Here is a 25,891-nt window from a genome sequence, read left to right as displayed (position 1 = left end):
GGGACAAGCTATGCAAACATGAGGCTGATAACATTTTGCCCTCATCTTTGTTGTACACAGAAAACTGAGGTATATTTTAGTGGCTTCTGGTTTAAATTTCTTTCTTCCTCTGTCTTCAGACATGACTTCTTTGGAAAGTAGAGTAGTTCATGGATAATTTCTGCCATATTTCTAGGTTGGTGGATAAAAACACTGGTGCACTGATAACTTTTTCATTTTCTGTTCATTTTCTATTTGGCAAACTTTTTTTTTAAAAAAATGAAATACTGAAGTGTCTCCTTAAGTCAGATTCTTTGAATCTTCCAGTATGATTGTTCCATCTCTCCTTTTCAGTCCAGTTAGTCTAACTGGATATTTTTCCATCTGTCTATGGTAAGTGCATTCTAAATATTTCTATTGTATGTAATAAAATGTAAACCTGCATCTTACTATTAAATATATAAAAACTATTTAAAGCTAGGACTTATCAGGCAGTGTGGAAACTAAGGACTGAAGATAGTAATACAATAAGTTTAATGTGGCTAATAAGATGATCACCTCCACTAAATGAACTTTTTATGAAGAGAAGTTCATGTGAATGTACACTTTCATTACTGAACAATCAAGTTTGGTTTGAATATTAATCTCTTTAAGTCAAACAGTAAGGATTTTGAACCTTTATTGGAACAGGCTTGGTTTGGGGGCAAAATTTCTTAGCCATTACCAACAGGAGTTTTGTACCTTGCTCGTAATTTTAGCAAATTTCTGTGGATTTCATGAGAAATAATAAGGTAGCTCTTGAGTGAAAATACTGGGTAATAAAGCATGTACATTTAGCCTAAACAACTGAGCTGTGTTGGGGGGACTGTATGAGCTGAACTCTATGAAGAGCATTGTGATTGCAACACTGAGAGGTGGTTATGCTTGGCCTAAGGGAGAATAGCCTGTGTACGCTTACTCAGTGCTTGGATTATGTTATGGTCTCAGCTGACTTTTGAAATGACTTTGCCTTGTACAAAGAATTTTATCCAAGTTTCACGGAAATTTCACCATTAATTAATTTATTTTTAGTAGCTAGGAAGATAAAACGCTCTTGCCTTCCTGATCCAGTTATATTGGGTTTAAATTAACTGAAAAGCCATGCACAGAATACTGTGCACTGAAGTTGATAATGGACCCATGTTGGATTAGCTCTCTTTAAGTGATAGTATTGAGAAGACAGGAATAGGGAGGTATTTACCTTTCCCAGTTCCAAGAAGTTTTGCAGGTAGCCTTGTGTCAAGTGTTAATACATAAAGTCAGCATAAATACTATTTTAATGAAAAATAACTAAGAGTTACTTTTTTCATGGCTAGTAAGAATTCATGGCTCATGAATTTACAGAGTAAATCTGCTGCAATAGCACTTGGGCTTTTCCACTTTTTCAGGTCTGAGCACAACTTTATACTCAGTGCACATCAGACGAAGTGATAGTTGGAGCTTAGGCCTCCATTTCTACTGGTGATAGGATAGGCTGTGTTTTGCAATTTAAGTTTCTTTAAATGCTAGACTGTATAACCTCCTGTTAACTATTTGCCATTTTATTTCCAGTGTTCCCTCCATTTAAATTGACAATTTTATTTCATCTATCAAGACTAGGTCTGGGAACCTATTCTTCCATAGCCCTTGTGAATAATTAATGCAAATAAATGATTTAGCTTCTCTGTGGTGTGTTTATCTTGTGTAAGTGCTCCTTTGACAGCTTAATCATTTGGTAAGTCTGCTAATTTTCTTTCGTTTCTGCTGTTCCATGGAAGTGTATTATCTCAAATTTTTGCTGATAATATTTAAATTTCCCTACAACTTTCTAGTTATTTACACACATCTTAACAGTTGTATTTGAAGTATCTCTTTTACTGGCTTTGTTTGCAATCTCTGTAGTTTGAAAAAAAAAAATTTGGAAAGGTAGATTAACTTGAGAGTCTCTATTTTAACAAATTGTTTGATCCACCCTTACCTTTCCTTATAAATAATGTGCATTCTTTTTAGGGAGTTTATTGTGGGTTTTGCTTCTGTAGATCCCTTTGTATTTCTCACTCATGTTTGATCCTCTGTGGTAATGGCTGCTGATGGTGATAAATCTTGCACTTTTAATCTATTTATTACTGCCATTCCTGCTTACAGGATGTTGAACTTCACAGTGTTGCTGTTGCTATTTAATTCTTCAATTACTGTAATATTCTGGGCCAAGTGTCATCTAATTATCATATAGCTTACAAGAATCTCACTTTCTGCTTTAAAAGTAGTTGTAGTATGAGTTAATTGTCCAAAATGTGGCAGTGGCTTTCTCTAGACTTGCCTTTTTGTTCAGTTTTATACAGGGAAATGAAATCTTCTGTAACTGGCTTATTACTATTTATAACTATATTTTGTTTCTGTTTACCAGTATTGTAAAATTGAATGTATCAAATTCAGGATTAAATAATGATATTTGTATTTTAACTCACCTGTTGTGTCTTTCAAACTGTTTCTCTTCAGTTTTACTGATATTGTCTTTGCCATGATCGCATGTCATATTGTCCTCATTCTGCCATTTTTTCCAGTATCATGATGTGATTGTAATAACCTTTGTTTGAAAGAACTTTGCTGGTATATTTTTACACATAGGCTATTACAATTTGGAGATCTGCATAATTTAACCTCCCTTTTATAATACAACATATTTACACATCTAAAGGAGCAGTCATGTGAGGAGGTATAAGTGCTTTACCAATCTTAATTAATTCAATCTGTTACCTTACTGTACAGAAACGGATTTCACTTCCCTTGCCCCATGTTGTAAAAAGTGAAACTGAGGGACTAATGCTGACTTGCCCAAAGTCAGATGGCAAGTATGTCTTTCAAAAGTAAGAATTGGACCTTTCTGCCTATAGGTAATATAAAGTATTTTTTTTTACTTCTTTGCATTGCTATTCACTTTCTATTTTCGGTGTAATTTTTTCATTCCTGGGATGGTCATGGGTGGTTGGATTATGTAGGGCATGGAGTTTGTACCAGGAGTCTGAAGAAAGGGAGTGACTGTGGGCTGCGTAATACGGATAGTTGCCATAGTGCCATAGTAAATATAGTGCCACTGAAGATTATTACAGAAAATACGTAAGAATTGTTTTAATTGATAATATATGCATATTGTTAACATGAAATTTAATAGGGTTTTTAATACTTTCTAAAAGAATATTTAAGTCTAAATGAATTATTTTTGCTTTGAGGCAACAAGTTTATTAATTGCTAGAGAAACTGACCTTGTCCATCCTCTTACATTGGCATAAAGGCTGGAAATTACCATTATTTTTGCTCTTTGAAATGTCATTTTTAAAAAGGTTAGATTATGGAAAAAGTAAGAGATTTTTCTAGGTTGTGGAAGAAAAGATAGACATTTTTTCTAGATTTTGCTGTTCCTTCTTTGCGCTTTGGTTTTAATGCAAGACAGAATACAGGAATGGTGTTCCTTCTGCCTCTTGAAGCTATACTGTGTTCCAAATGAGAAGTCAAGACGTGTACAGTTAGACATTGTATGCACCTTGTTTTAATGACAGATGTAGATTTCTGAAAACAGGGCGAATCCTTTTGGCCTAGAAATCTTTCCTTTGGAGGAAATATTGGAAGCTGACATTTTAACTGTAGATTGGGATATTTAAACGGAAAATCTTGCATTCACAGCTGATAAAGAACACAGTAATCTTTACTAACATGCTGTTTGTTTCTAATAACAGTTGTGACTCAACCTCTTAAATATTTCTATGAATCCAGAATTTTTCTGATTCTCACTAAAACCAAGACAATTGCCGGAAGTCATAAATGGGTTCAAAGTGCTAGATGTTTCCAAGCACCTCCATTGTAGTTAAAATACACTCCAAGTTCCTCTACCCTTTGCCAATATCAATAAGCAAAAAATTTTGTCTAGCAGGGTTGGGAGTTTGAGAAAAAATGCTACAGGCAAATAACCTGATTGTTAACACTGAAGAGACGGGTTAGCAGAGTATCAGGCCAGCATTTCAGGAGAAGTATGGCACCCTGGAGTGTAATACTTTTCAAAGCCTGGTTTTGCATACAGTAACTCCACATATAACAAAAATGAGACTGAAATTATAAGTACAGAAATACGCAGTGTTTTATTTGGGGGGAGGGGGGAGTAATTTTAGAAATCATAAGCTAAAGTTAGGTACTTTTATCTTTATAAATGAAAGTGGCCTGATTTTTTTAGAAGTGCTGACTACCCACTGTGTCAATGACTATACAGAAGCACTAAGAATCATATAAGTGTCAGGTCATATTGCTGTAGGCACCTAAACGTGGATTCTGTGTGCTAGTGGTTCTTTTTATGTGAGTTCTACCTGGCTTTTTTCACACATTAGGACTTTGGTTTGAAATTTTAAATTCCTCAGTGCAGGGCATATGTTTGTGCTGTTTCTGCAGATTGGAACTTCCGAAACAGATGGCATGAAGATTCTGAAGAAGCAGACTTGGACACCCTCTCTTAAAAGTCTATGAACACATTATTTAATTATTGTAGTGGAGATGACGGTTGAGTGGGGAAGAAGACTCGGGGGAGTAGCGTCCAGCTTTGCTTCTCTTGCTCCTTCCTCTTCCCACACTGCTTACCTTATGTGCTCTTTTACTTATTCTTTTAAACAATTGCTGGCTTTCTGCTTATACTGGTTAGTTTTTAGTGTAAAACCTAGGGTCTTCTTTTTATTTTCCTTTGTTAAATATTTGATTGTATTTTTCAACATTTATTTTACATTCTGAGTTCATTTGAATAGTGAAATATAAACAATAATATATTTCATTTTGAAGCAGTATTTCTTAAAAAAGATTTTTGGAGGGATAAAGATGCATTGCACATAATTCTGGGATCTTGGCTGATTTTTAGTGTATTGAAAAACTGGAAGAGAACATGTACCTCCTGGCTTGCTCCCATAGGCAGTGAAAATGATTAATGCTTGTCATACTGAGCTTGGTGTTTTCCTCTCATTGGAGCTGCTTATTTCTTGCTTCCAGTGACTTAAACAGAAGCTATTGAGGTGTTTCTTTTTCCAGTTGTGATGGCTTCAGGTTGAAACTGGGCGGAAACACCAATTTTTGCCTTTTAATTTCCTGGCCAATGCACCAATTACTGTAGTGGTTTGAGTGCCTACTAGAACTAGTCATTCCTTCTTTTGCTGTGAGATAGGATTAGGAGAAAAAGCAAAGCGGTCTCAAACTTTGAAGGGTCTAAAGCAGGATTTATTAAGAAAACTATGAAAGAAAAAATTAATAAGAATGAGAATAAAACCTTCAAAACACCTGTCCTTCCCCACAACTTTCCTTTCCATTCCCACTGACAATGTATAGAGATAAAAATTGGAACCCAGGTCAGTTTACCACCCTAAAATAGCCATTCATCAGTTCTCTCAGGGAGAGAATTCTCTTTTGGTCTGCCGTGGAAATTTTTCCACAAGAAGAACAGTTCTCTTATGGCTTCAGTTCTCACAAATAACAGCCACCTGGGAATCTGCATTTGTGTAGTCCCTCCCATATCACCCAGCCTTCCTGCAACTGCATTATGGGCCATGTAAACTCATGGGATACTATTTTCAAGATGAACGGTTCAAAAGCAAAGGTTCTCTTCATTTCTCTCTAAGATTATTTTTATCTCTAGGAACAGAGATCTTCTCTTCCTTGGGGCAGATATTCATTTTCATCTCATCTCTCTCTCTCTCTGTTCAAGCTTCTCATAAGATCACAGCTACTTCAACACTTACTTACTTTGACACAAATACCTTTGCTCTATCTGCAATTTGAACACTCATCATCTCCCCATCCAAGTCTTCCATGACTTGAAGGGATACTCTAGTATATCACAGTCCATCACCATGGCTTTACAAAAGAATTTCAGCCTAAGACCAGGCATCTTCTCATTCTCTTCCATCTAAGACCTGAATCCTCCTTCACTGGCCTTGATATCTTCGTGTTGTCTCTCTATGTGTCTTCACTCTGTCCTTTTCTCTCACTCAGAGAGAATTCAATGTTTTACAAGTTTCATGTGTGCAAGGAAAGAGTTAGTATTGTTGCCTGGGCCTGCAGAGGGCATGGTGGTTTCTTCAGGGCGGTGCAGAGCCACCCCTGGTCTCAAGCTGCATGATCCCTCATGCGGCTGGGGCTGCTCCCTCGGCAAGGGGGCTTGGTAGCAGTGGCTGGAGCTGTTTGTAGTAGAGGATTCTTCAAAAGCTGCGCTGTGAGGGAAAGCGGCTAGGGTCTCACCAGTAGCATGCCCACAGCTAGAACTTCCCCCCTTCCTCTGCCCAGCAGCCACTGGGGGTCCAATCCGGCGGGAATGGGGTCTTCTCTTCTCCCCTCCCCCTGCCCGGCAGAGGAAGGGCCTGGGGCCCAGCAGGCTTCCCGGGAAGGGCAATGGCCCCTCGGGAGGGGCTGCCCAGCCTGGCCCCGCAGCAAGGATGGAGACGAGCCACCTTACCCCTTCCCAAGCTGGAAGGAAAGAGCTTCCTGGGATTTTCCCCGATTTTTAACGTGTATTCCCAGAGGCATGTAAACGGTTTAGTGGCTTGACCAGATTTCAGCATTCAAACCTAGTTACAGATTGTTTTAATCACAGCTTTTCTTTGAAAAATCACTTCTATAGCTGTCTTCCTTTCCTCACCAAATGTTAATAAATTCAAAACCAGCACATTAGCCTTGGGAAGAACTAAAATCTCCTTGTATTTATAAACTAGACTGGAAAGAATATTCCAGCACTGCTGAGGCAACTTTTTCTGCCTACTAATAGGTATAGTCAAGGGAAGTGAAACAACTTGCTTTGGAGCAAAGTTTGAGAGTGTAGGGTAGTGAAAACCGTAATGAGAGCTTGTTCTCAATTAGTGGCTCTTTTCTTGTGTGCTACTTCTCAGACAAATTTTTCAGGGTAAAAAAAATGGAGATGACTGGCCAGTCAAATATATGGTGAGAACCACTAATAAAAGTAAAGGGATCACTCAAGCTTACTCATTTCTGGAGGAAGTCAGCATAGTCATCTTTATCATAGCTCTGCCACCCTTTAATTCTCAAGACTTTCTCTACTTCTAGGAAGAGGAGTGTTGCAACGTATTTCCAAGGAAAAATGGGATTTTGAATTTATTCTTTTTTATCTGATCCACTCTGCTTTGAATAAGTACATTTCCAGCAACCTTACAGGAGACTGCTTCAAACACAGCACCAAATGCATACTGAGCAACTTATAATTAATAAAACCCTCAAAGATCACTCTATGTGATGAAATCTACACCAATTTGTTAAGAAAAATGTGTAACAGAAGTAGATGAAAGTCTGTTAGCTGATTCTTGTCTCCTGCTGCATCTGAATCCCTTGGAAGGAAGAGAAAAACGTCACAGCATTTGTGTTTTATAAGGTACCCATATAGCTGTGAGCTGGGGTGGAGTTCTCCTAGACTTGAGCAGGATTTATTTCCCTATACTGGGAAAGCTGAGTGAGAATACTCACAGAGAATATGAACTGGGGTTTTTTCTCCTTGTTTTTTTTTTTGTTGTGTTGTTTTGTTTTGCTTTAGCTGAACTCCAGTAGTCCAAGGCCACCTCCAAGGCTTCCCACTCCCTGAGCTGAATGGCCAGAGGCAGCTCATTATCATGACTTGTGTTGCTGTCTCCAGCATTTTAAAAACTCTTTTTCTGTTTCTCTAGTAGTAAGAGTGAAGTCATCTGCACTGCGACTCTTAACCCTTTTAAAAGGAATTTCTGTTAAAATATCAGTCAAGAATCTCAGCATGGGCTGTACATGCTCTTGCTGTAAAATAAGCGTATCACTGAACTTGATGAGTGCCTGGGGAAAGCTGCAGTTGCTGCTCTGTGCCGTAGAGTCCCTAGCCAGCATGCTCCCATGGATTCCCACCCTGGCTTTATTGCAAGAATATTGGGAAACAGAATATTTCAGCTGGAAGGAACTTAGAGTAGTCGTCAATACTTGGAAAGTTGCTTCAATTCTTTCTTTTGCTTTTACCTTCTTTACTGTCTCTCTCCTTCCTGGCATTTCAGCCTGTAAAATCCTTTAGGTTTAGCCTGACACAGACTTACTGGATGGGCTAATGAAGCTGTCTGTGACCTTCCGTGCTGCCCAGGGTAGGACCTCTTTTAAGGTGATGGGACGCTGTTTCCTCTAGTCACCCCTACAGCCCTCCATCCCATTCACAGTGCACCCTGCCAGACACATCTTTTGATTTCATCTTTGAATCATTGTAAATATTGCAGGAATTTAAATTATTCGTGCTGGTTTATCTTGAATGGCCAAACATAATTTCTGTGTGACTGGAGTAGGGCTTTGTGTGTGTGGAACGAGGCTCTGCTGCAAGCAGGCTGCATGTGGCTGGTCTGTCTTGCTTAGCAGAGGGAACACTGCAAAAGCATAGACATCTTACAAAACCAGCCACAGCCATCCTCCATGGCCACTTTGGCAGTATTGAATTCAGTAGCAATGTGGTCTTTTTGCCTTTTGTATTAAATGGAAGTACTGGGCTGCAGCTTAGGCCTATGGAAACATTGGATCTTCTCTGAGATATGCCTATTTTACTTCAAAGTCTCAGCTTTGAGGTGGTTGATTCATAAGTAGGGAGAGGTTTTTCAGTACTTCAAGAGCATGAATTTTATGTTTGCCATATCCCGAAGATTGGTGTTGTGGCAAGGGTGGTTGGATATTGTGTGGAACTCTTGACCTGTCGAGATTTATTAGGTGCAATATGAAAGCAAATTATCATGGACTTCATGCTCTTTCAATGCGCACAGCCAAAGTCTGGAACCACACTTCTGTGTCTCTTTAGTTCCACTGGGAAAAATAGGTTTTTGGCAAGGAGTAAGGCCATCAGTGTGCTTTAATACTGATGTCAGTGTCATTTACAAATGGAGTCAATTTTTCTTGATCTGATGTTTGGAAAGCATGAGTGAGAGGACTTGTTATTTTTAAATTATTTTTGTATTTTTTCTGTTGGTGGGAAGACACAGGTAGCAGGAGATACAGTTGGAAGTTCTTTACTCACTTTCCTACCAACTTCAGCACAAACCAGAGAGGGAGCTGCCATGACAAGTTAGGGCATAATACATTGCTGGTTGTTTATTAGATGCTTGAAATGAGCATGTATTCAGAAAGGCAGCTGTTAAGAATGACTGACAGTAACAGGCTTGTTTGTCTTTAAAGTGAGAACTTGTATCTTGCTGTTTAATGAGAGGTTTACAATGGTATTTAGGTTTTGTGCATAAATTTCAGGAGAGCTTTGTTTTGCATTCTCATAAATATGGATAAATTCAATAAACTGAGAGCAGTATTTTGTCAGTTAAAAGCATCTTGGACATCCTTTAAACTGATGATGTGTGCGCAAGAACTCCAGTTCTTGCTTGTCAAAATTTGAAGCCACTCTGGAACATCTCCTGTTTTATTGTCTACAGAACTGTGAACATCTTGAGTCTGATTGCCATCCTCTGAACTAAATCCTTTATCAAATCTTTCTACAGTGCTGCAGTCATAGAGTTCTTGAGTTTCAGCATTAATGCTCTGTGGTTTCTTTTTCAGCTTACTTAAGAATGTACAATTTCACTGCATTTATTTATTTCTCCATTAATGTCTTTGGTTTTTTTTTAAGCTAATGCACCAAATCTGTCTAGTGTCCTGTGGCAAGGGATATCCAGTGGCTAAATTTAGAAGTGGAATATGCTTTGCTTGGCTGTTTTGTTCTCAGTTATGCCATTGCACTAGAGAGAAATGGCTGTCTTTCATGTTGCATTCTGTGTGGGGGGGGTTCTTGTCTCAGTCATGAAGCTGAGAGAGCAACGTATATGGGGTAAAGGAAGTAAAGATTAAACTTATAGATATTTAGGGTTTTTTATTTATTCCAGGTAATCAAAGTGTATAGTGAAGATGATACTAGCAGAGCTTTGGAAGTACCAAGTGATATAACAGCCAGGGATGTGTGTCAGCTCTTGATATTGAAGAACCACTATGTTGATGACCACAGCTGGACTCTCTTTGAACAACTTACCCACACAGGTTTAGGTAAGACTAATAATATATAATGATATGATGATGATTAGGTGTTTGGTTTTCATTTTCACATGGAAGTACAGTTCTAATAGAAAGGCTTGGAAGCAAAATGATGGGAAATCTTGCGTGAATTTTTTCTTTTTGGGATTGTAGCTTCTGATTATTTTTGAAAGCATAGATATAAACTCGATTTTTTTCATGGTACATTTGTTTCACACTGCTTGATCTGCATCTGTAAGAACAATTTGGAAGACACTAACAGTTAAAGTTCTTACTGCAAATTCTTCCTTGCTCTATCTTGCTTTTCTCTGGCATTCTTCCTCTCTTATGGGTGGTACTTCCTGCTTATCACTAGAAAGACTTAGGTTATTTTAATTGTAAATAAAATCCTGTTTGTTCCCAACACACATGAGTGAAATATCTGACATCAGAGAAAGAGGTTACACAGTGCTATTTTATCTTTACTATAGGATTCAGTTTTCAGAAATAATATTAGAGTGGGCTGTCAGTATTTTCCTTCACTACATTCAGTTTGGCTAGATTTGTGGTGAACTCTGGGACAGCACTGCTTTAAAAGGAAAACAAAACCATTCCTCTAAACTTCCACATAGGATCAGGGAACTGTGTTGAAGCGATGCCATGTGTAGTATTTTAAGTTGCTGGTAGCAAGATGTTCTGAAATCCTTTTGCATCATCAGTGTTCCTCTTGTGTAGTAAAACTCCTCTTTTTCTATTATACAGTTCAAAATGTGTAATCCATGGTTTCAAAATCTAACTTCTGATCTGTTCCTTTTTGAAGTGTATAGGTGTACTTCTGCAGTGTGAAAAACATAAGGCAAATTAATTGTAGGAAGAAAGGGGACATTTGCAGAAATGTAAAATTGCAGCATACAGGGAAGATTTTCCTTAGCAAGAGGGAAGCCCACTGCTTGAATGTAATATTGAACTGAATCTCAGGTTAGACAATCTTACTTGCCTTTTACAGCACTGTATTTCAGTACTGTATTGTGTATGCTTTTGATGGGAAATTATGTTTGAAAAAATCTACTAGAAGACAAATGCCAAAGAAATATGGTTATAATTTCACATCACTCAAAATTTCCATGTTATTCTTGAACTTTGGCACTGTACTAAAGCTAAAATAGGTAGTACTTCTGCAACTTCAAGGGCAGTTCCATCTGCTCGTTCAAAGTGTGGCTTGAAAAAGAGGATGTTCTGGATGCCTTCCTGCATTCTAAAATACATAGAAAACTCCATGGAGTTCTTAAGTCTCAAAAGAGACTGCATTGGTACCTGGTAACTCCAGTGCTGTTGATTTAAAAAAAAGAGATGTACACACCACAAACAAAAATCAAACGCCCCCAAGAACATTTTCCCTGGCCACTTCCTCCCTTCCTCCCCCCAGATATTTAAATATGGCTAAAAGCTCTTGTTAGAGTCCCTTTCTCTGGATGTATCTAGGGAATCCGACCTTGTGCATTTGTTGAAAATAAACTTGACTGTCCATCTCTGAGTCAATTATGTTTAGCAGCTGTATTTTAAAGACGAACTGCAAAAGCTAAAACTATTTTGTGCCCTTTTATAGTCCTTTATCCTATAAAGGCAGACACAGACATTTTTCAGATATCTTTTCTTGCTTTGTAAGATTTCAAAGATATTTGTAACCTTTTGCACTGAATGTATCAGCTGTAAGATGCTTCCAACTCAGAGTAAAGTCAGAGTTAAATCTGGGTCGAGGCTGAAAATGACTGCTGTAGACGAGGTAGCAAAATAGTTTTAGAAACCCATATAAACAGTACAAGTGTTTTCTGTATTTTATAGTGTAGCTGGTGTTCAAGTAGTGTAGTAACTATTGAAGAAGACACCTTTGTGAAAGCGTGCCAGAAAAATAGTGGCACTGTTTCTCCAGCTTTCTGATTTGCACAGTGCACTCTTTGACAGGTGCTGCATTTTCTTCAGTTTGGAGGATTTCGTGGAGATTTCAATATCAACTAATTCGTGAAATTGATTTTCCTAATATTCTGATATTTGCAAAATTGCTGAAGACCTTCATTCACCGTGCAGTTTTATAATTGCTCTGGCTGCTTTCAGTGTAGTCCTAGAAAAAGGTGAATGCTTTGTTTTAAAAGTAAAATAATTTTCTAGATGATGAGGTTGGCAATTCAACATTATTGGCCAAGGAAAGGAACAATTTGAGATATGTCCTATACATTTTTAGAGTACTGAACAATAATGTAGTTATTTTTGTCATACTGGTTTAGATCTGGTTTTGTTAGAAAGAGTTAGCATATTCATCTTGATTCTTAAGCACTGGAAGAGTATCTCGAACAAATATTTTTCAAATGATGAATTAGTTTGGGATTCCTTTCTGTTTGTTATTGTGTGCTTTACCAATGTAAATTTGGAAAGTCTTTTTCATCTCTTAAGTTAAGTGAATTGGTTTGGAAAAGAGAAGTGCTATGAGCAAATGTGTGTGTCTGTGTAAACTCGAGGAGGATCTGGATTAATAATTCATCTATCAATTAGTGAACATTTTCTTTAAAATCTAACAGCTGTCTGAATACTCCTGAATTAGATATAATTTCATGAATCTTAGTGAGCTGAGTACAGTGTCCTACTTTTAATCAAGACAGACATTAATTACATCACTGGATTGTGCCTTCATTGCTGTATGGAGGTATCTGCTGTGAAGGTTTAAAAAGGAAAAAAACCCAAGAGAACTCCCACCTAAATCAAAGCATAAACCCACAGTCTCTATCTTTCAGTTTTCACATACACGTTTGCCCTTCGGTGCAGAGCTCTGTTGTTGAACACTAAGGATGGTAGTGTCCTCACTGCGCTCTGCCCACTGCTGCTGCCTTGCCAGCCAGGAAACTCAGTCTTCCTCCCCACCTCCCAGGTTTGGAGTAGTGAGGGTTCTATTTCAAATATCTGAAGTTCAGCAATTCTTGCAGCTCTATAAATCAAGATATTTCAGAACTGTGTCTTTCTGGTATGTGTTCTTTTTATCCTAACATACTGAATTCAAATACATTTTTGAAAGGTTTTCACAGTGTCTAAGATTGTTGAAAGTGATGAAGTGAGACACACAGCTGAAGTGTGCCAAAATTTGGATGATGCTATGTCATCCCTACCACCAAGTACCTTGGTGCTGGGAGTCCCATAGTTCCACTGCAATTCCCCTGAGCAGGGCGGGCTCTGAAAACAGAACAGTTATCCATAACTGCTCTCAATTATAAAGGAAGTACTGTCTTGATCTGGAAATTTTTCCCTTGCTACTGAGAAGTTTTCGTGCTGACTGTAAACAGTGTTCTGTTTGCTTCTGGAACTGAACACACATGTTCTAGGGCTCCTCTTTGGAGTAGAGGGTGGTGCCTTGGCCAGGCCCATCAGTATCTTTCAGTTGCATTTTGATTCCACTCTGCATTCTTTCAGGTAGTCTGTGAAGACTGGGAAGGCTCATAAAGCATTACCTGTGCAATAGTGCTGAGCAATGTCTTCCTATTTTTTATTTAGCTTAAATTTTTTCCCGACTGGGTGGCTAGAGAAGAGGCTTTTTGAAATGTGTTTTATCATGTACTACAATGTGAAATCTTTCATGTGCAATGAATACTTTCCATAGTTAAGGAAGCTGTTGTGGACTGTAGCAGGTGCTCCTCATGTTAGAGATAGCAGTAATAGAGAGATGATAGAAAGGGAGGCAGAAACTCTCCAGTCTCTAGTTGGAAGACAAAAACGATTCACCTAAACTGAAGGGCAGCTTTTTCATGTCACCATTTAGAGATGTGATTACAGGGCTGTTTTTTGGAGGGAATTGAGTGTTTCAGTTCCTTCAAAAAAGTAAGTTTACTCAGTTATAAAATATTTTTTGCTGTGACACCTTAAAAATAAAGAAATATCTGCACCTTTACCCATCCTTTGGGGTGATGCACAATGTCATATTTTTCTACAAGAAGTAAGTCTTGAGGAAATGGTGTTTTCTTAAATGTCACAATGCCAAGCATTTAAGAGTTTTAAATGTCATCTCAGAGGAGCACTTTCTCTCTGTAAAATTGAAAGGAAAAAAAAGTGCTGTTTTTAACTAAGAGCTTCAGTTCTTCAGTGTCTCTTTGCCCTGGCATCTGAAGAATGTATTTTGTAGTAGAAAAACCTGTACAAGGTTTTAAAATGCTTACTTTCCTATCACTATTTTTTTGTTATTTTTTGTTTTCTGAATTTCTTTACGGTTTTATTTGCTTCATTTAATCTGGTTACAAAATGAGATTTTCATATAGCATCCTTAATCTCTGTCCTTTTGAACTTGAGGATTGGTTAAATTCAGTGAAGAATGAGTTAAATTCAGTGGAAGTTTAACTTTTCTCCACTTTATCTGGATCATGAGAGTTCTTTGTCTTCTGCTAGTCATGAGCTTTATATTTGGTTTTGCATTTTCTTTTAAATTTTTTTTGTTTTCTCATAGGAAGAGCTATAGAAGACCATGAATTAGTGGTGGAAGTCCAGTCAAATTGGGTAATGGAAGAGGAAAGCAAACTGTATTTTAGAAAAAATTATGCAAAGTATGAGTTTTTTAAAAATCCACTGGTAAGTCCTTATATTATATCTGTGAAGTGGTGCAATTACTGTTCTCAAAAGCAGTCTTTTTTGTAGCACACAGATAGTCAGAGTTTAAATTTTTTAGTGTAACAGGAGCATAAGGGATAATCAAGAAGGAATATGTGAAATACAGGAATGTATTGTTGTGTGTGTGATCATTGGCTGGTCCCTTTCTTACAGCTGGAAAACGTCCACATTCATTTTTTATTTTGGGGGGTGATGGGAGCAGCAATGGGTTTAATTGTACTGAAATTTGCACACGGACATAAAACAAAATCAAATTTTTGCAACTCAGTGAATTTTTCAACGTAACATGAAAATGAAACAGTGTGAGGACAGGCACCTGTAGCAAAGACGATGTTATTGTTGAAGTGGAAATTGAATGTTCTGGCCCAGCACTGTCCAATTGCAGCTTCTCCCAGCTGTAGCTAAATGACAGCTGACACAAAAGGCCATGAGCAGCCATAACCTATTAGGGGTAAGTGAAAGTGAGGCCAAAGTTAGTGTACATAAGGAATGGAAAGAGAGCAGAGATAACTTGTAGCTCAGGGATGTTGCCAAAGGTTAATGCTGCTGATTCAGACCTTGGCTGATGGCAAAGGCCATGGAAACAGTCCTGGCTCAGCGGCAGGAACTTACCATCTGGTTGCTCCATGGTGTGTTTGGACAACTCCTAACGCTGTCTCTTGAAAAGCCAGCTTGTTTCAGACGTAAAAGGGAGAAATAGCAGAATTGTGTGAGGGCTTGAAAGGTAAGAAGTGAAAGGGAGCTCAGATTGTATGTCCGTGTAAAGGATAAAAAATGTAAATATATAAAGATAACAAAAAAATAAGAGTTTTAGAAAATTTTTTTGTTGATTGGCCTTTGTGTCTCTGCACGAAATTACGATAGATTTGTCTTAGATATGGAGATATCACAATGCCAGTGAAAAAATTTTCAGCTTGAGATGGTCTACAGTTAGTATAGAGGCTTTCAGGGAATCACAGAATGGGTCAATCTCCCTGCTCAAGCAGTCATCCCAGAGCACATGGCACAGGATTGCATCCAGAGGTTTCTTGAATGTCTCCATTGAGAGAGATTCAAGAACCTTTCTTGGCAATCTGTTCTAGTGTGTGGTCACCACATAGAAATTCTTCCTCATATTCAGGTGGGACTTCCTATGCATCAGTTTCTGTCTGTTGCCTCCAAAAATTAAGTTTATGTACTGTTTAACCAGTGAGTGGAACGGGCTGTGGAGTGTGGCAGACTTGCAGCTACACCAGCTTTGGCAGCTAAGCAGAACTCTTCTGGGTGATCTGGTCCCAGCTGTAGCAAGAATGCTCTATCATAATGAGTTATTATGAATTATTAACTACCAGCAGTTGAATTTCATTAAAAATGGAAATTGCTGGACATTGGGTGGCCAAGGGAATATTTACTTCAAAATTGTCCAGGCCTTGAGAAAACAGTAGCTGTGATGGTCGAAACCTTGTCTGGTTCATATCTGCATGACTGTATTGAACACCCCAGCTGCAGGTCTGTCCCATAAATTATCCCTTGAGCTTTTCTTGATAATGGAACTGGCATTTTAATTATAGTCTTTTAACCCAACCATATTGACGTAGTCAGATTTTTTTTGTTAATTTGTATAGTACATAAAATAGAAGATTAAAAAAATCCTGAGACTACTTTTTCTGTGTTAGTGGAAGTTATTCCAAAATATTTTACTAGGTTTCTAGTGTAATGAAAACAATAGAAAACAATACACTTTTCAGCGTGTTGGTATATAGCCTCCTTACTTTGTAGCATATTGAATCCCCAGGCAAGTCTTGTATGTCAACAGCAATAGAAATTACTTCTAGAAAAACAACACTAAGGGACAAATATTGCAATGTGATTTGCACTGGTGTATGAAACCCTCTTCCAGAGACTATTGATGTTTTCGCAAAATTCTCTGTTTTTCAGCAAATAATATATAGCATGTGCCAATTTGATACTAAGGTAAGCTTAAATTACTGGATCAGGGAATCTTCAGTGTCTTGCACTAAACTGAGAACTTAAATCGCACATACAAAAGAGAAAGTTTTGTAATTTTTTCTACAGAACTTTGATACAAGTTCTTGTTGTTACAGAGCTTTTTTCCAGATCATATGATATCATTTCCGAGTGAGACCAGTGCAGCTCTAAGCCACTCTGGGATATTACAGGTAGGTAATCCTTGAGTGAAGATGAACCAGCACAGCTCAGAATTTCCCATTATCTGTGTTGTGTGAGCATAGTTCCTTATTGATGTTGGATCTGTTTCTAGGTTTTGAATAATTCAAGACAGGGGTAATTTTTTTCCTCAAGAGATATGAAATGATGTGTCCCCTCCAAGCAGCTATTACATGTTCAGGCTTGGGAACTTGGACATCCTTTAAGAATCAAGAAGCACCAGAACAGAGAAAATACAGTGAAAACATTAAATACCTTCACTGTGTATTTCAGGTGAAGCACCCTTTTTCCTTAAATAGGTGGAGTAGTGAACAAACTTAGCAGCAGGCTATGGTAGAATACCAAAGAACTGGTATTGTGACACAAATGGATATAAAAAGAATTAAATGGTTAAACTTAATGAGTAGAAAATTTAGACTGACTAGTATGATTTGTTAGCTTGAAGGCTACTGTAGCCTTCAAAAAAAATTATGGTAGGTCACTCAGTGTTAGTCATCTTTTAAGCAGGCACAAGGTTCTAATTTACAGTGGGAATAATGAAATGATAATACAGAATGACCATATCAGGGATCATCGTCTTACTTTCAAAGAGGGGAAAAATGAGTAATAAAGGTGGAAATATACACATCACTCTTGTTTGCTTGTCATTAGAAAAATTAAATAATAGAGGAAGAACTTCCACCGGGTTTAAGACAGCAACCCTCTGCATGAGATTTGGGCATAAGGAATGATTGGAAAGGCAACATAATAACACAGGATATTTAGGGCAAAAGCAAAATAAAAATAGGAATTATAATTTTTAAAAAAATCTATACGATAAAGTCTACCCACCAGTAAATGAAAAGTATTTTAAGTAACTAATTCTCAGAGCATTCATTCATATAAAAAAGTTATATCCTCATAAAAGTGGATGTTAATCAAGATGTTAAGATTATCCCAAATATAGTAAAAAATTTTGCAAATTAAATTTGACACACACTAGATTCTGTAAGTAATCATTACAAACCTAAATGAAATTTTTGGGACTTCAAAAGTGCTGCAAATCTAATGAAAATTGTTTCCCTTTTGCCACCTACATAACAGATTTTGCAGTCTAGCATAAACATTTAATTTAGAAAATTCTGTCCTCTATGTTAATAGAACTTTAATTTTTTTTTCTCACAAATATAATTTAGGACTTAAAATAATGAAGACTTTTATAAGAGATCTTTTTGCCATATATTCTTGTGCAGAACTTCTTTAAGCCCAGATTGTGAGATCTAGAATATGCTCAAAGCTGGTAGGTAAGATTAAGAATCATTCTAAATATATCTAGTTACTTGCAATTTTGATGAAAAACATGAAAAACGTGTTGCAAGCTCTCCTCTGTTGCTGTTTTGTGTTGCATTTTATGCTTAATTGTATTACAATAAATAAAACTTACTAGGCACAAAGTAGAGGATACCTTGGTGAATTGTGCAGCCATTGTGCACATTTCAGCAGAAACTTTGGGTAAATTGTTTATAGTGAGTCACTATTTCTTTGGAAACTTTCATTAAGACAAGTTAATGGGCTGCGTTATTATTTGTGATGTGCTTCGTCAAGTATCAAAAGAGACATTAGTTTGACAATTCAATGCTTACAAGTGATTCAAAAATCACTTCTGATACTTTCGCATCTTTTTGTGGGTTGAGCTGTAAGCAAGTAAAATGCTTTTGAGGTCTGTTTTTCTTAACTCTTGTTGAAAGCTGAAGAGTATTTTGGCTCATGATTTTGAATCAGAGCATCTTTGTAGAACAGAGCCACAAAAACAAAGGAGAAGTTTATCTGTCTCCTATCCATTTAGCATGTGCTAAGTAAAAGTACTAGATCTGGGTTATACTGAGTGTCTGTGTATACCAAAGAGAGGTTTAATTGCTGCCCTGAAGGTCTTCAGCCTGCGAAAGAGGTGTGTCACTGTATTGATCAGGGTATAGCTGCTCCGAGACACAATGCTCTATGTACATGTCTAGTGGTAGGCAGTCTGGGTGATTTAGAACTTGCTTTAGGCTATTTTTGCAAATTGGATGTTTTAAAATATGTCAAAAAATGTGTGAAGATTTTAAGATCATTATTAAGAGCCAGGGTTTCATTTCTTTAATCTCTCTGCCATAGCAAGTCCCTCTTTCCCTAACCAGTTTCTCACCTGACTGCTGTTCCGGGCTTCAGGCTGAAACAAACCTGCACTGAATTTTAGTCTCTTGTCAATCTCCTGGATGATGTTTTATTCTCCCCATTGCCTTACTCTGTCTTCTACTCTAGGTTTTGTTGGCCTCCCAGTCTAAACCTCTCTGGTGGACTGAAGTCTATAGGAGACAATACTAGATTCAGAATCAATTCTTCACTAGAATTACATGGTGTCCCCAGAATTTCTCAGCAGGTTCAGGGTAAAAATCTAGTTTATTCCCAGTAGTATTGGTCTGGATCATGGCTAGCTGTCATCACATCTTTGAAGAAATCAGTCATCAAATTCAACATGATTCACAAAATCTTAGAATAATGATGGCTTCTTTAACACCCCAAACGCTACATAAATGCTCAAGAAGCATCCAGCTTAGCAGATGTTGTTTCTGCTACTGCAGGTATTCTTTCATTGGAAATGTTGAAGATGTAGACAAATGAGTTTTATAGTTAGGAGGGCAGCTCTCAATCTTTATTGCATTCAGTGACATCCAGGATTTCTGCATTTTCACTGTTATTATGTTTTCAATGTTCTTATATTCATCTGAGACAGTGCAATGTTTTTCCCGTTCTGTTGTCTTTTCACTTTCTGATTGATTTTTGTTTATTTTTTTAGTTGGTTTTTTGGGGTTTTTTTTTTGGCGGTGTTGGGTTTTTTTGTCAACAAAAGACTTTTATTTGCTTTGTTTGTGTTCAGATTGGTTTTAAATTAGTTGGTTTACAACTAATCAAATGGTAATCAAGTCCTTAGTGCTCTCTATATCAATATATCAAAGACATGGTGGCATTTGACACCACTCTACTTATCAGGGTACATATTTCACTGTGTGGGGAAAAGGATGCAAGTTTATTCCTGCATATTGTGTGACCAATACTCCCTGTCTGCAGCACACTGTCATTTAGGTCTCCCCTCTTCTTCCAGTATTAAGGAATTTTTCATTTTTTATCTGTGTAAACAGGGATCCATTCCCTCCTATAACAAACTTCTATGTCCCTCCACTTAAAAAAAAAAAAGACAAACAACAAAAGAGCAACCAAAAACCCCAACAAAAACCAACCTGAAACAAAAAGCAACCCAAGGAAATTTTCTTTTTCTACTATCATTCATTTTTGGCATTTATTACAGACATTCGGTTCTCACTCTGAAATATTTTTACTGCTCATCCTTCTGACAGTTAATGGTGTTGACTACAGCTTGTTCATGTTCTATTTTCTCACACAGTACTCAGCTGTCTTAGAAAGGAAAAGATGGATTTAAGATTGCCTTTTTCCTAGCATTACTGCTACTTTATTTTAATTGATAGCATGGCTACAACAATGACTGTTGAAGCTTAGCATTGTATTGCTCTTCCACTTAGGTCTGCTGAGTAAGAGAAGTGTTTTTCATGACAGCATTTCTGGTTTGAAGCTCTTATGGCAGAAATCCTGGGGAAGACACTTGTGCAGGCAGGAAGCCAACCAGTCCTTTTACTTTCAGCAGAGACACTAAAGCCTAAAAAGATGCTCTTTTTATTTCGCATACATTGACTCGTTTAGATTTCCCTAAGGCTTTCATTTGACTTTGTTTGTGGATTTTATACTTTTTCAGTTCAGCCTGTATATTTCCCACCAGTGAACGTGTTAGTACGTGGCAAAAGGGAAGATTAGCAGCTGGAACGTGTACCAAGACCTACCCATCCCCTTCAGTGTGGCTAAAGTAGCTTAAACTGCATTTGCACACAGCTGTGTGCCAGCAGCACGTGTGGACAGACAGACAGATGTACCTAGGCTTCCTGTAATTGAACTGCTCAGGTGAATAGCTGTGAGGCTGCTCATAATGCGGTCCTGGTGGTGGGCTGTGGCACTCCCCTGGCCAGTGGAGCCCTGCTCCTGTTACTGCAGTCACACCAGCTCAGGTTTGTGTGCAGCTGGTACAGTCATGCATCTCACTGCAAGGCAGGAAAACAAGAAAAGTCAAAGAATCCTTGTATATCTTGGTTGGACTATAATATTTAGTAGCCAGAGAACTTGATGTGCTTCCAAAATCACGTTCACTTTTTTCATTCTGCTGGAGTCCAGTACTGGCCAGTCCATCTCTTGCCTTATAATCTGTTCTTTCACTCCTCAAATAAGATTTTCTGGAAATAGAAGTGGATAGGAGAAGAATTCAGCAATGGAAATTGCTGATATCGACCAGAAAACCCCTTTGTGCTATACCGCTATATAAGCCTTGACAGAATTTATGATACCACAGACCAGTCCTGGGGCAAGGTTCCTTGAAGAGCTCAGTGACAAGAGATTCTGTGGCACATATGGAAATAGAATAATTCTGGGTTAATATGTTTAGAGTCGTAGTTCTGAATAGTGTTGTTGGAAGCAGAGTGATAAAAGTGAATGCAGTACTTGGAATTAGGATCAAGTTAATGGTTGCTCACTTTTAGTGGGTACTTTTGCAGACTGAGTAGAACTGACAATTTCATCTGACAATGTCTGATGAAATGGCTGAAGAGAGGTCTCTGAGTATCCTGAGTGGAGGCAGGAGCTGTCTTGGGGACTGGCCCAGTCTCTCTGGTTTGGGTTCAACTAAAGCTCCTCCTTAAGCACTTTCCAGGTGCAGAGACCTTAATTCCCTCTTTTTGAAAATGCTAATATCTGCCTGACCTGCATGGTTTTGTAATTCAGAGTTTGTGGTTTGCTGAATTAATTTTAACTCAGATCAGTTAATTTCTCTGGTTTGTAACATGGTGGGTGAGGGGAGGGACGTAATTTTTTTCTTCTGTTGTTAACACTGATTAGCAGTTTTATATAAATAGGGTCTGAGGCATGGGATCAGTACTTCTTACACTGCTTTAGCTGTAGAAGTTCACATATTGCAGAAGTAATGCTCTCATTTCAACCATATGGTTCCATATAAATATGTAACTTGCTTAGTATACCTTGGAGTTGTGTAACATTCTTACATGCCTGAAATCAGAGGTACTGTTAATGGGATGAGATGCAATCATAACTGAATTACTGTGGTGTGATAGTGTCTTTAGGAGTTACTCCCCTTAGCCCTCTGCGTATGTTAATGAAACACAAAGCTGGTTTCAGAGGAAAAGAAAAATGCATGTCTTATACTTTCTTTCAGATGTTCCTTAGCTCCAGCACATATCCTGAGATTCACGGTTATTTGCATGCAAAGGAGCAGGGGAAAAAATCATGGAAAAAACTGTACTTTCTTTTGAGAAGATCTGGCCTTTATTTTTCCACTAAAGGTACATCTAAGGTAAGGGAGGAAAAAAAAAGAGAGCAAGAACTGTGAAGTCAGAGCAAATATGTATGTATTTCTCATTTGTTGTGATAATAACAACTAAAATTTATAACCAAATAATTAAACTTACAGTGATAAAAAATGAAAAAACAAATCTATGCATAAAATCTAGAGAGATATGGAGATAGCAAACTGGGAAGGTGTTGTCTTAGAAACTGTAGTTTCTTTTTTCCTGATATGTTCTCTTCATTCTGGTTGATATTTCCCATAACACTACCCTGTTAAAACAAATTTTCAAATACTAGTTAAATTTCTAAGTATAAGTAGATGTTCTGAAAAGTGGATATAGTAATTAATTATCTAAAATAAAAAAATTGACAGGATAAATTTAGGATTCTCAGAATTGGTAACTGGATAGTTTTTCATTTTACTAGTTCAAATTTTTGATGATGGTACTTTAAGCCTTATCATATTTAACATTGAAGTGAAGAAACCTTTTACATAAACTACTCAAACCAATGTTGATTCATGTTTTGGATTTTCTGTAAATACCTGCCAAAGTTTTCATTGAGCTGGTTTGTATCCTTTGGCAAATTTCTTTTGCTTGCTTCCTTGACATAATTAACCTTCGTGGGTTATAGATAATGGTTAGAAATGGTACTGGACAATAATTATAACAGTATGTTGTTTTTCAGTTTATGAAAATTTATTTTGTTTTGATGTTTGAAATGCATATTGCTCTCAAAACTTGCCTCCTACTCTAATTTTATTATTGCTTGAATTTATTGGAATTTTTCTCAGAAATTATATAATTTTTTTCCCCCCTCTGGAAGAATAAACTCTAACTGATTTGATTTTTTTTCCCCTCTGCATTATGAATTGAATATTGAGTTGCCTCTTTTTAGATTTCATGTTTTCATGGTTAAAACTGCAGTTTGTGTAAGACTGTATTTTGGAACAGGATAACTACTGTACTCTTCCAAGTTTCTTATCAGGAGAGGCTGGCTAAAAGTAGTCTAACTGTATTACATTACTTTTCTTTTAGGAGCCAAGGCATCTGCAGTTTTTCTGTGAATTCAGCAATAGTGATATGTACATGTCTTTAACAGGCAAAAAGACTTCTGGAGCACCAACAAACTATGGATTCTGCTTTAAGGTACAAGCTTATTATTCTGATACATATTAAAGCAAGCCACAGTTTTTAGGTAAGCTTAAGTTTCTTTAAGGCTTTGAAAGCAATATTCAGCTGTCTATTATAAAATAGGAGAATTAGTGGCTTTTATTTCAACAGGTATTATCTTCAAGATATGCTTTAATGCTAAAAAAATGTGCTGTGGCCTTCTAGCCTAACAAATCAGGAGGAACCAGAGACCTGAAACAGCTCTGTGCAGATGATGAGCAAAGTAGGACCTGTTGGATGACAGCAATTAGGTTACTCAAGGTAATTCTTCTGTGTGGAGTTAACTTCTTGCTTAAGAGTGCTATGTGATATTATGATGCTGTGAGTAGAGAGTTAACATCATTTTAGGTTCCCATACAGTAGCAGTATCAATTTTGTACTTTGAAAGCTTTTTTTTTTTTTTTTTTAATCCCAAGAAGAGAGAGACCAAATCCTGGAATCATTGTAAGGGATGGAATGATGCCTCAGTCCTAAAAATATTTAACATTATCAAAGCCTATGCTTTGATGTAACCATGTTGAATTCAGTGAGATTGCTGAATAATGTTGAACAAAGCTACAAGAATGCACAAGAAGGGAACTGTAATGTTTTTAAAATGTGACTGTGACAAAATAGGAACAGGCCAGTTGGTATATTAAATGGGTAGTATTTAATGCAAAGTGTATATTTATAAAGGCAGCAGCAACAATGATGATGTACATTTCCTTAGCCTAACAGGTTTTGTCCCTGGTTTTTAATGGTAAAGAAAAACGTGTGTTATCTTTTTCATCTGGGAAAAAAACCTTACTTGGCTTAGGTTTATAATTTAAAATGCTAACCATGTTATTTTCTGGTTTTAGTATGGGATGCAGCTGTATCAGAATTACATGCAACCATATCAAGGTAGAAGTGGCTGCAGCCCTTTGAATATAACACCTATGGTATGTCCCACAGTAGCTCCATGAATAAATACATGTTTCTGCCATTGTGCTCTTTTCAAGTAACTTGTGTCACTTACGCTACTGACCTGCTCCTTCAAAACCTTGCATGTGCGAACGCTTGCTGAAATATTTAGGGCTGCCAGGGTTGGCCAGAGAGCTAATTAATTAATTTCCTTACTTAGAACAAATGAGTTAAAAGGCTCTTCCCTTTGTAAAATCGTCAGTATTTTGGGAGTTCATTGGCTTATTACTGTTGAATGAAAAGATTTTGAAACCATAAATGCATTAAAAGAGAAGCAAAGTGTTTAAGGCTACACGTGCTGATGAATAAGAAGGTTGCAACAAATCCTTTTCGGTATACTTCCTCTTTTAATTTTTTTTTAAAAATATAAAATATTATGTACTTGAGATGAATTTCAGCTGGTGTAATACTGACTGGACTTCAGAAGAAAACCATAATTTGTAAGATGGTCTGTCCTGTTTTGGAGAAAAAACAGCCTATACTAGATACTGTGTCCATCTTCTCAGATAGCTGGGGGATTGGATAATGATTTTCTTAATATCTTATGTTATCCCACCTCTTTATAAGTAATTTGATTTCCTGTAAAGTAATTTGATTTCAGACATTTTCATGGATGATTTATATCCCTTTCTTGTTTTTTGTTGGCTAAATTGGATAAAAATTACTTGTTGTCGAGATGTGTGACAATGAGTTTATGGTGAATTTTTTTAGCTTTTATTATAGTTCTTGCTGATAAAATCCCTAAGAAATGAATTTGCCATCCCAGGTATTCACAAAAGTGGTTTTCAGTGATCTTGCTAACAAGCATGGCTTATTAAGCATGTGCTTAATACTCTGCCCATGTCTTAGTTTGTGTTATGTGAAGCTACTGCAATAGCCAGCTGCTGCTCGTATGGTGGATCAGGGAGCCACTACTGATTCTCTTTTTTCACTGTTGTGTGCATTTTAGCTCCCATAGCTTCTAACAGGCAGAATCTATAACCACTGCTAACAATGGCACTGTTTTTCTACTTGTGTATAATTCATGAATTAAACAGCAAATTGAATAATCTGGGGATTAAGTGCACATGCTAATGGACATACTTCATAAGGAAGCCACTTCCACATTTCACACTCCTTAATTTCTCAACCATTGCAACTACAAAGAGTTCCCTCCACACTGCTAGAGGCAAACATTTTTCCTTAATTTGCCCTTGTTTTTTTTTTAACTTTTGCGAAGTTCTTTACAGGTTACGGTTACTCAGGTAGACCTTAGTCTGCAGTGTCAAGAATTACAGTGAACTACAGAAATGCTCTCTTCCATTTCTAGTTAGAGTCATGCTTGTAACCAAGCAAAAAAAAAAAAACAAACCCCAAAAACCCAAAAACCAAGAAATCCCCCAAAAAACCTGAAAACCAAAAACCCAGAGCTGCTCTGGTTTTGGGAAACTTTGCTAACCCTACAGAAATCTGGGCCTCTTGTGTCCAGATGTTGCTTTAACTTACAGAGTGCTAGAATGCTTTTTTATTTATTTGAT

At 37.2% G+C, this 25,891-nt stretch overlaps 1 protein-coding gene across 3 annotated transcripts in view; it reads left to right on the top strand.

Moving 5' to 3' along the window:
* Window positions 1–25,891, top strand: part of GRB14 (growth factor receptor bound protein 14) — a 59,221-nt gene that overhangs the window by 23,894 nt on the left and 9,436 nt on the right. For all 3 annotated transcript variants that reach the window (XM_040069647.2, XM_040069648.2, XM_040069646.2), the window contains 7 exons: window positions 9,891–10,047; window positions 14,495–14,616; window positions 16,740–16,814; window positions 22,130–22,267; window positions 23,298–23,408; window positions 23,598–23,693; window positions 24,272–24,352. In XM_040069647.2, coding sequence (XP_039925581.1) covers window positions 9,891–10,047; window positions 14,495–14,616; window positions 16,740–16,814; window positions 22,130–22,267; window positions 23,298–23,408; window positions 23,598–23,693; window positions 24,272–24,352 — 780 coding nt within the window. The remainder of the gene's footprint in view (window positions 1–9,890; window positions 10,048–14,494; window positions 14,617–16,739; window positions 16,815–22,129; window positions 22,268–23,297; window positions 23,409–23,597; window positions 23,694–24,271; window positions 24,353–25,891) is intronic.

The sequence above is a fragment of the Hirundo rustica genome, chromosome 7 (genome assembly GCF_015227805.2).
Source record: "Hirundo rustica isolate bHirRus1 chromosome 7, bHirRus1.pri.v3, whole genome shotgun sequence".
NCBI lineage: Eukaryota > Metazoa > Chordata > Aves > Passeriformes > Hirundinidae > Hirundo > Hirundo rustica.
The sequence above is the reverse complement of the archived record's forward strand: the minus strand, read 5'-3'. Positions and strand labels throughout refer to the sequence as shown.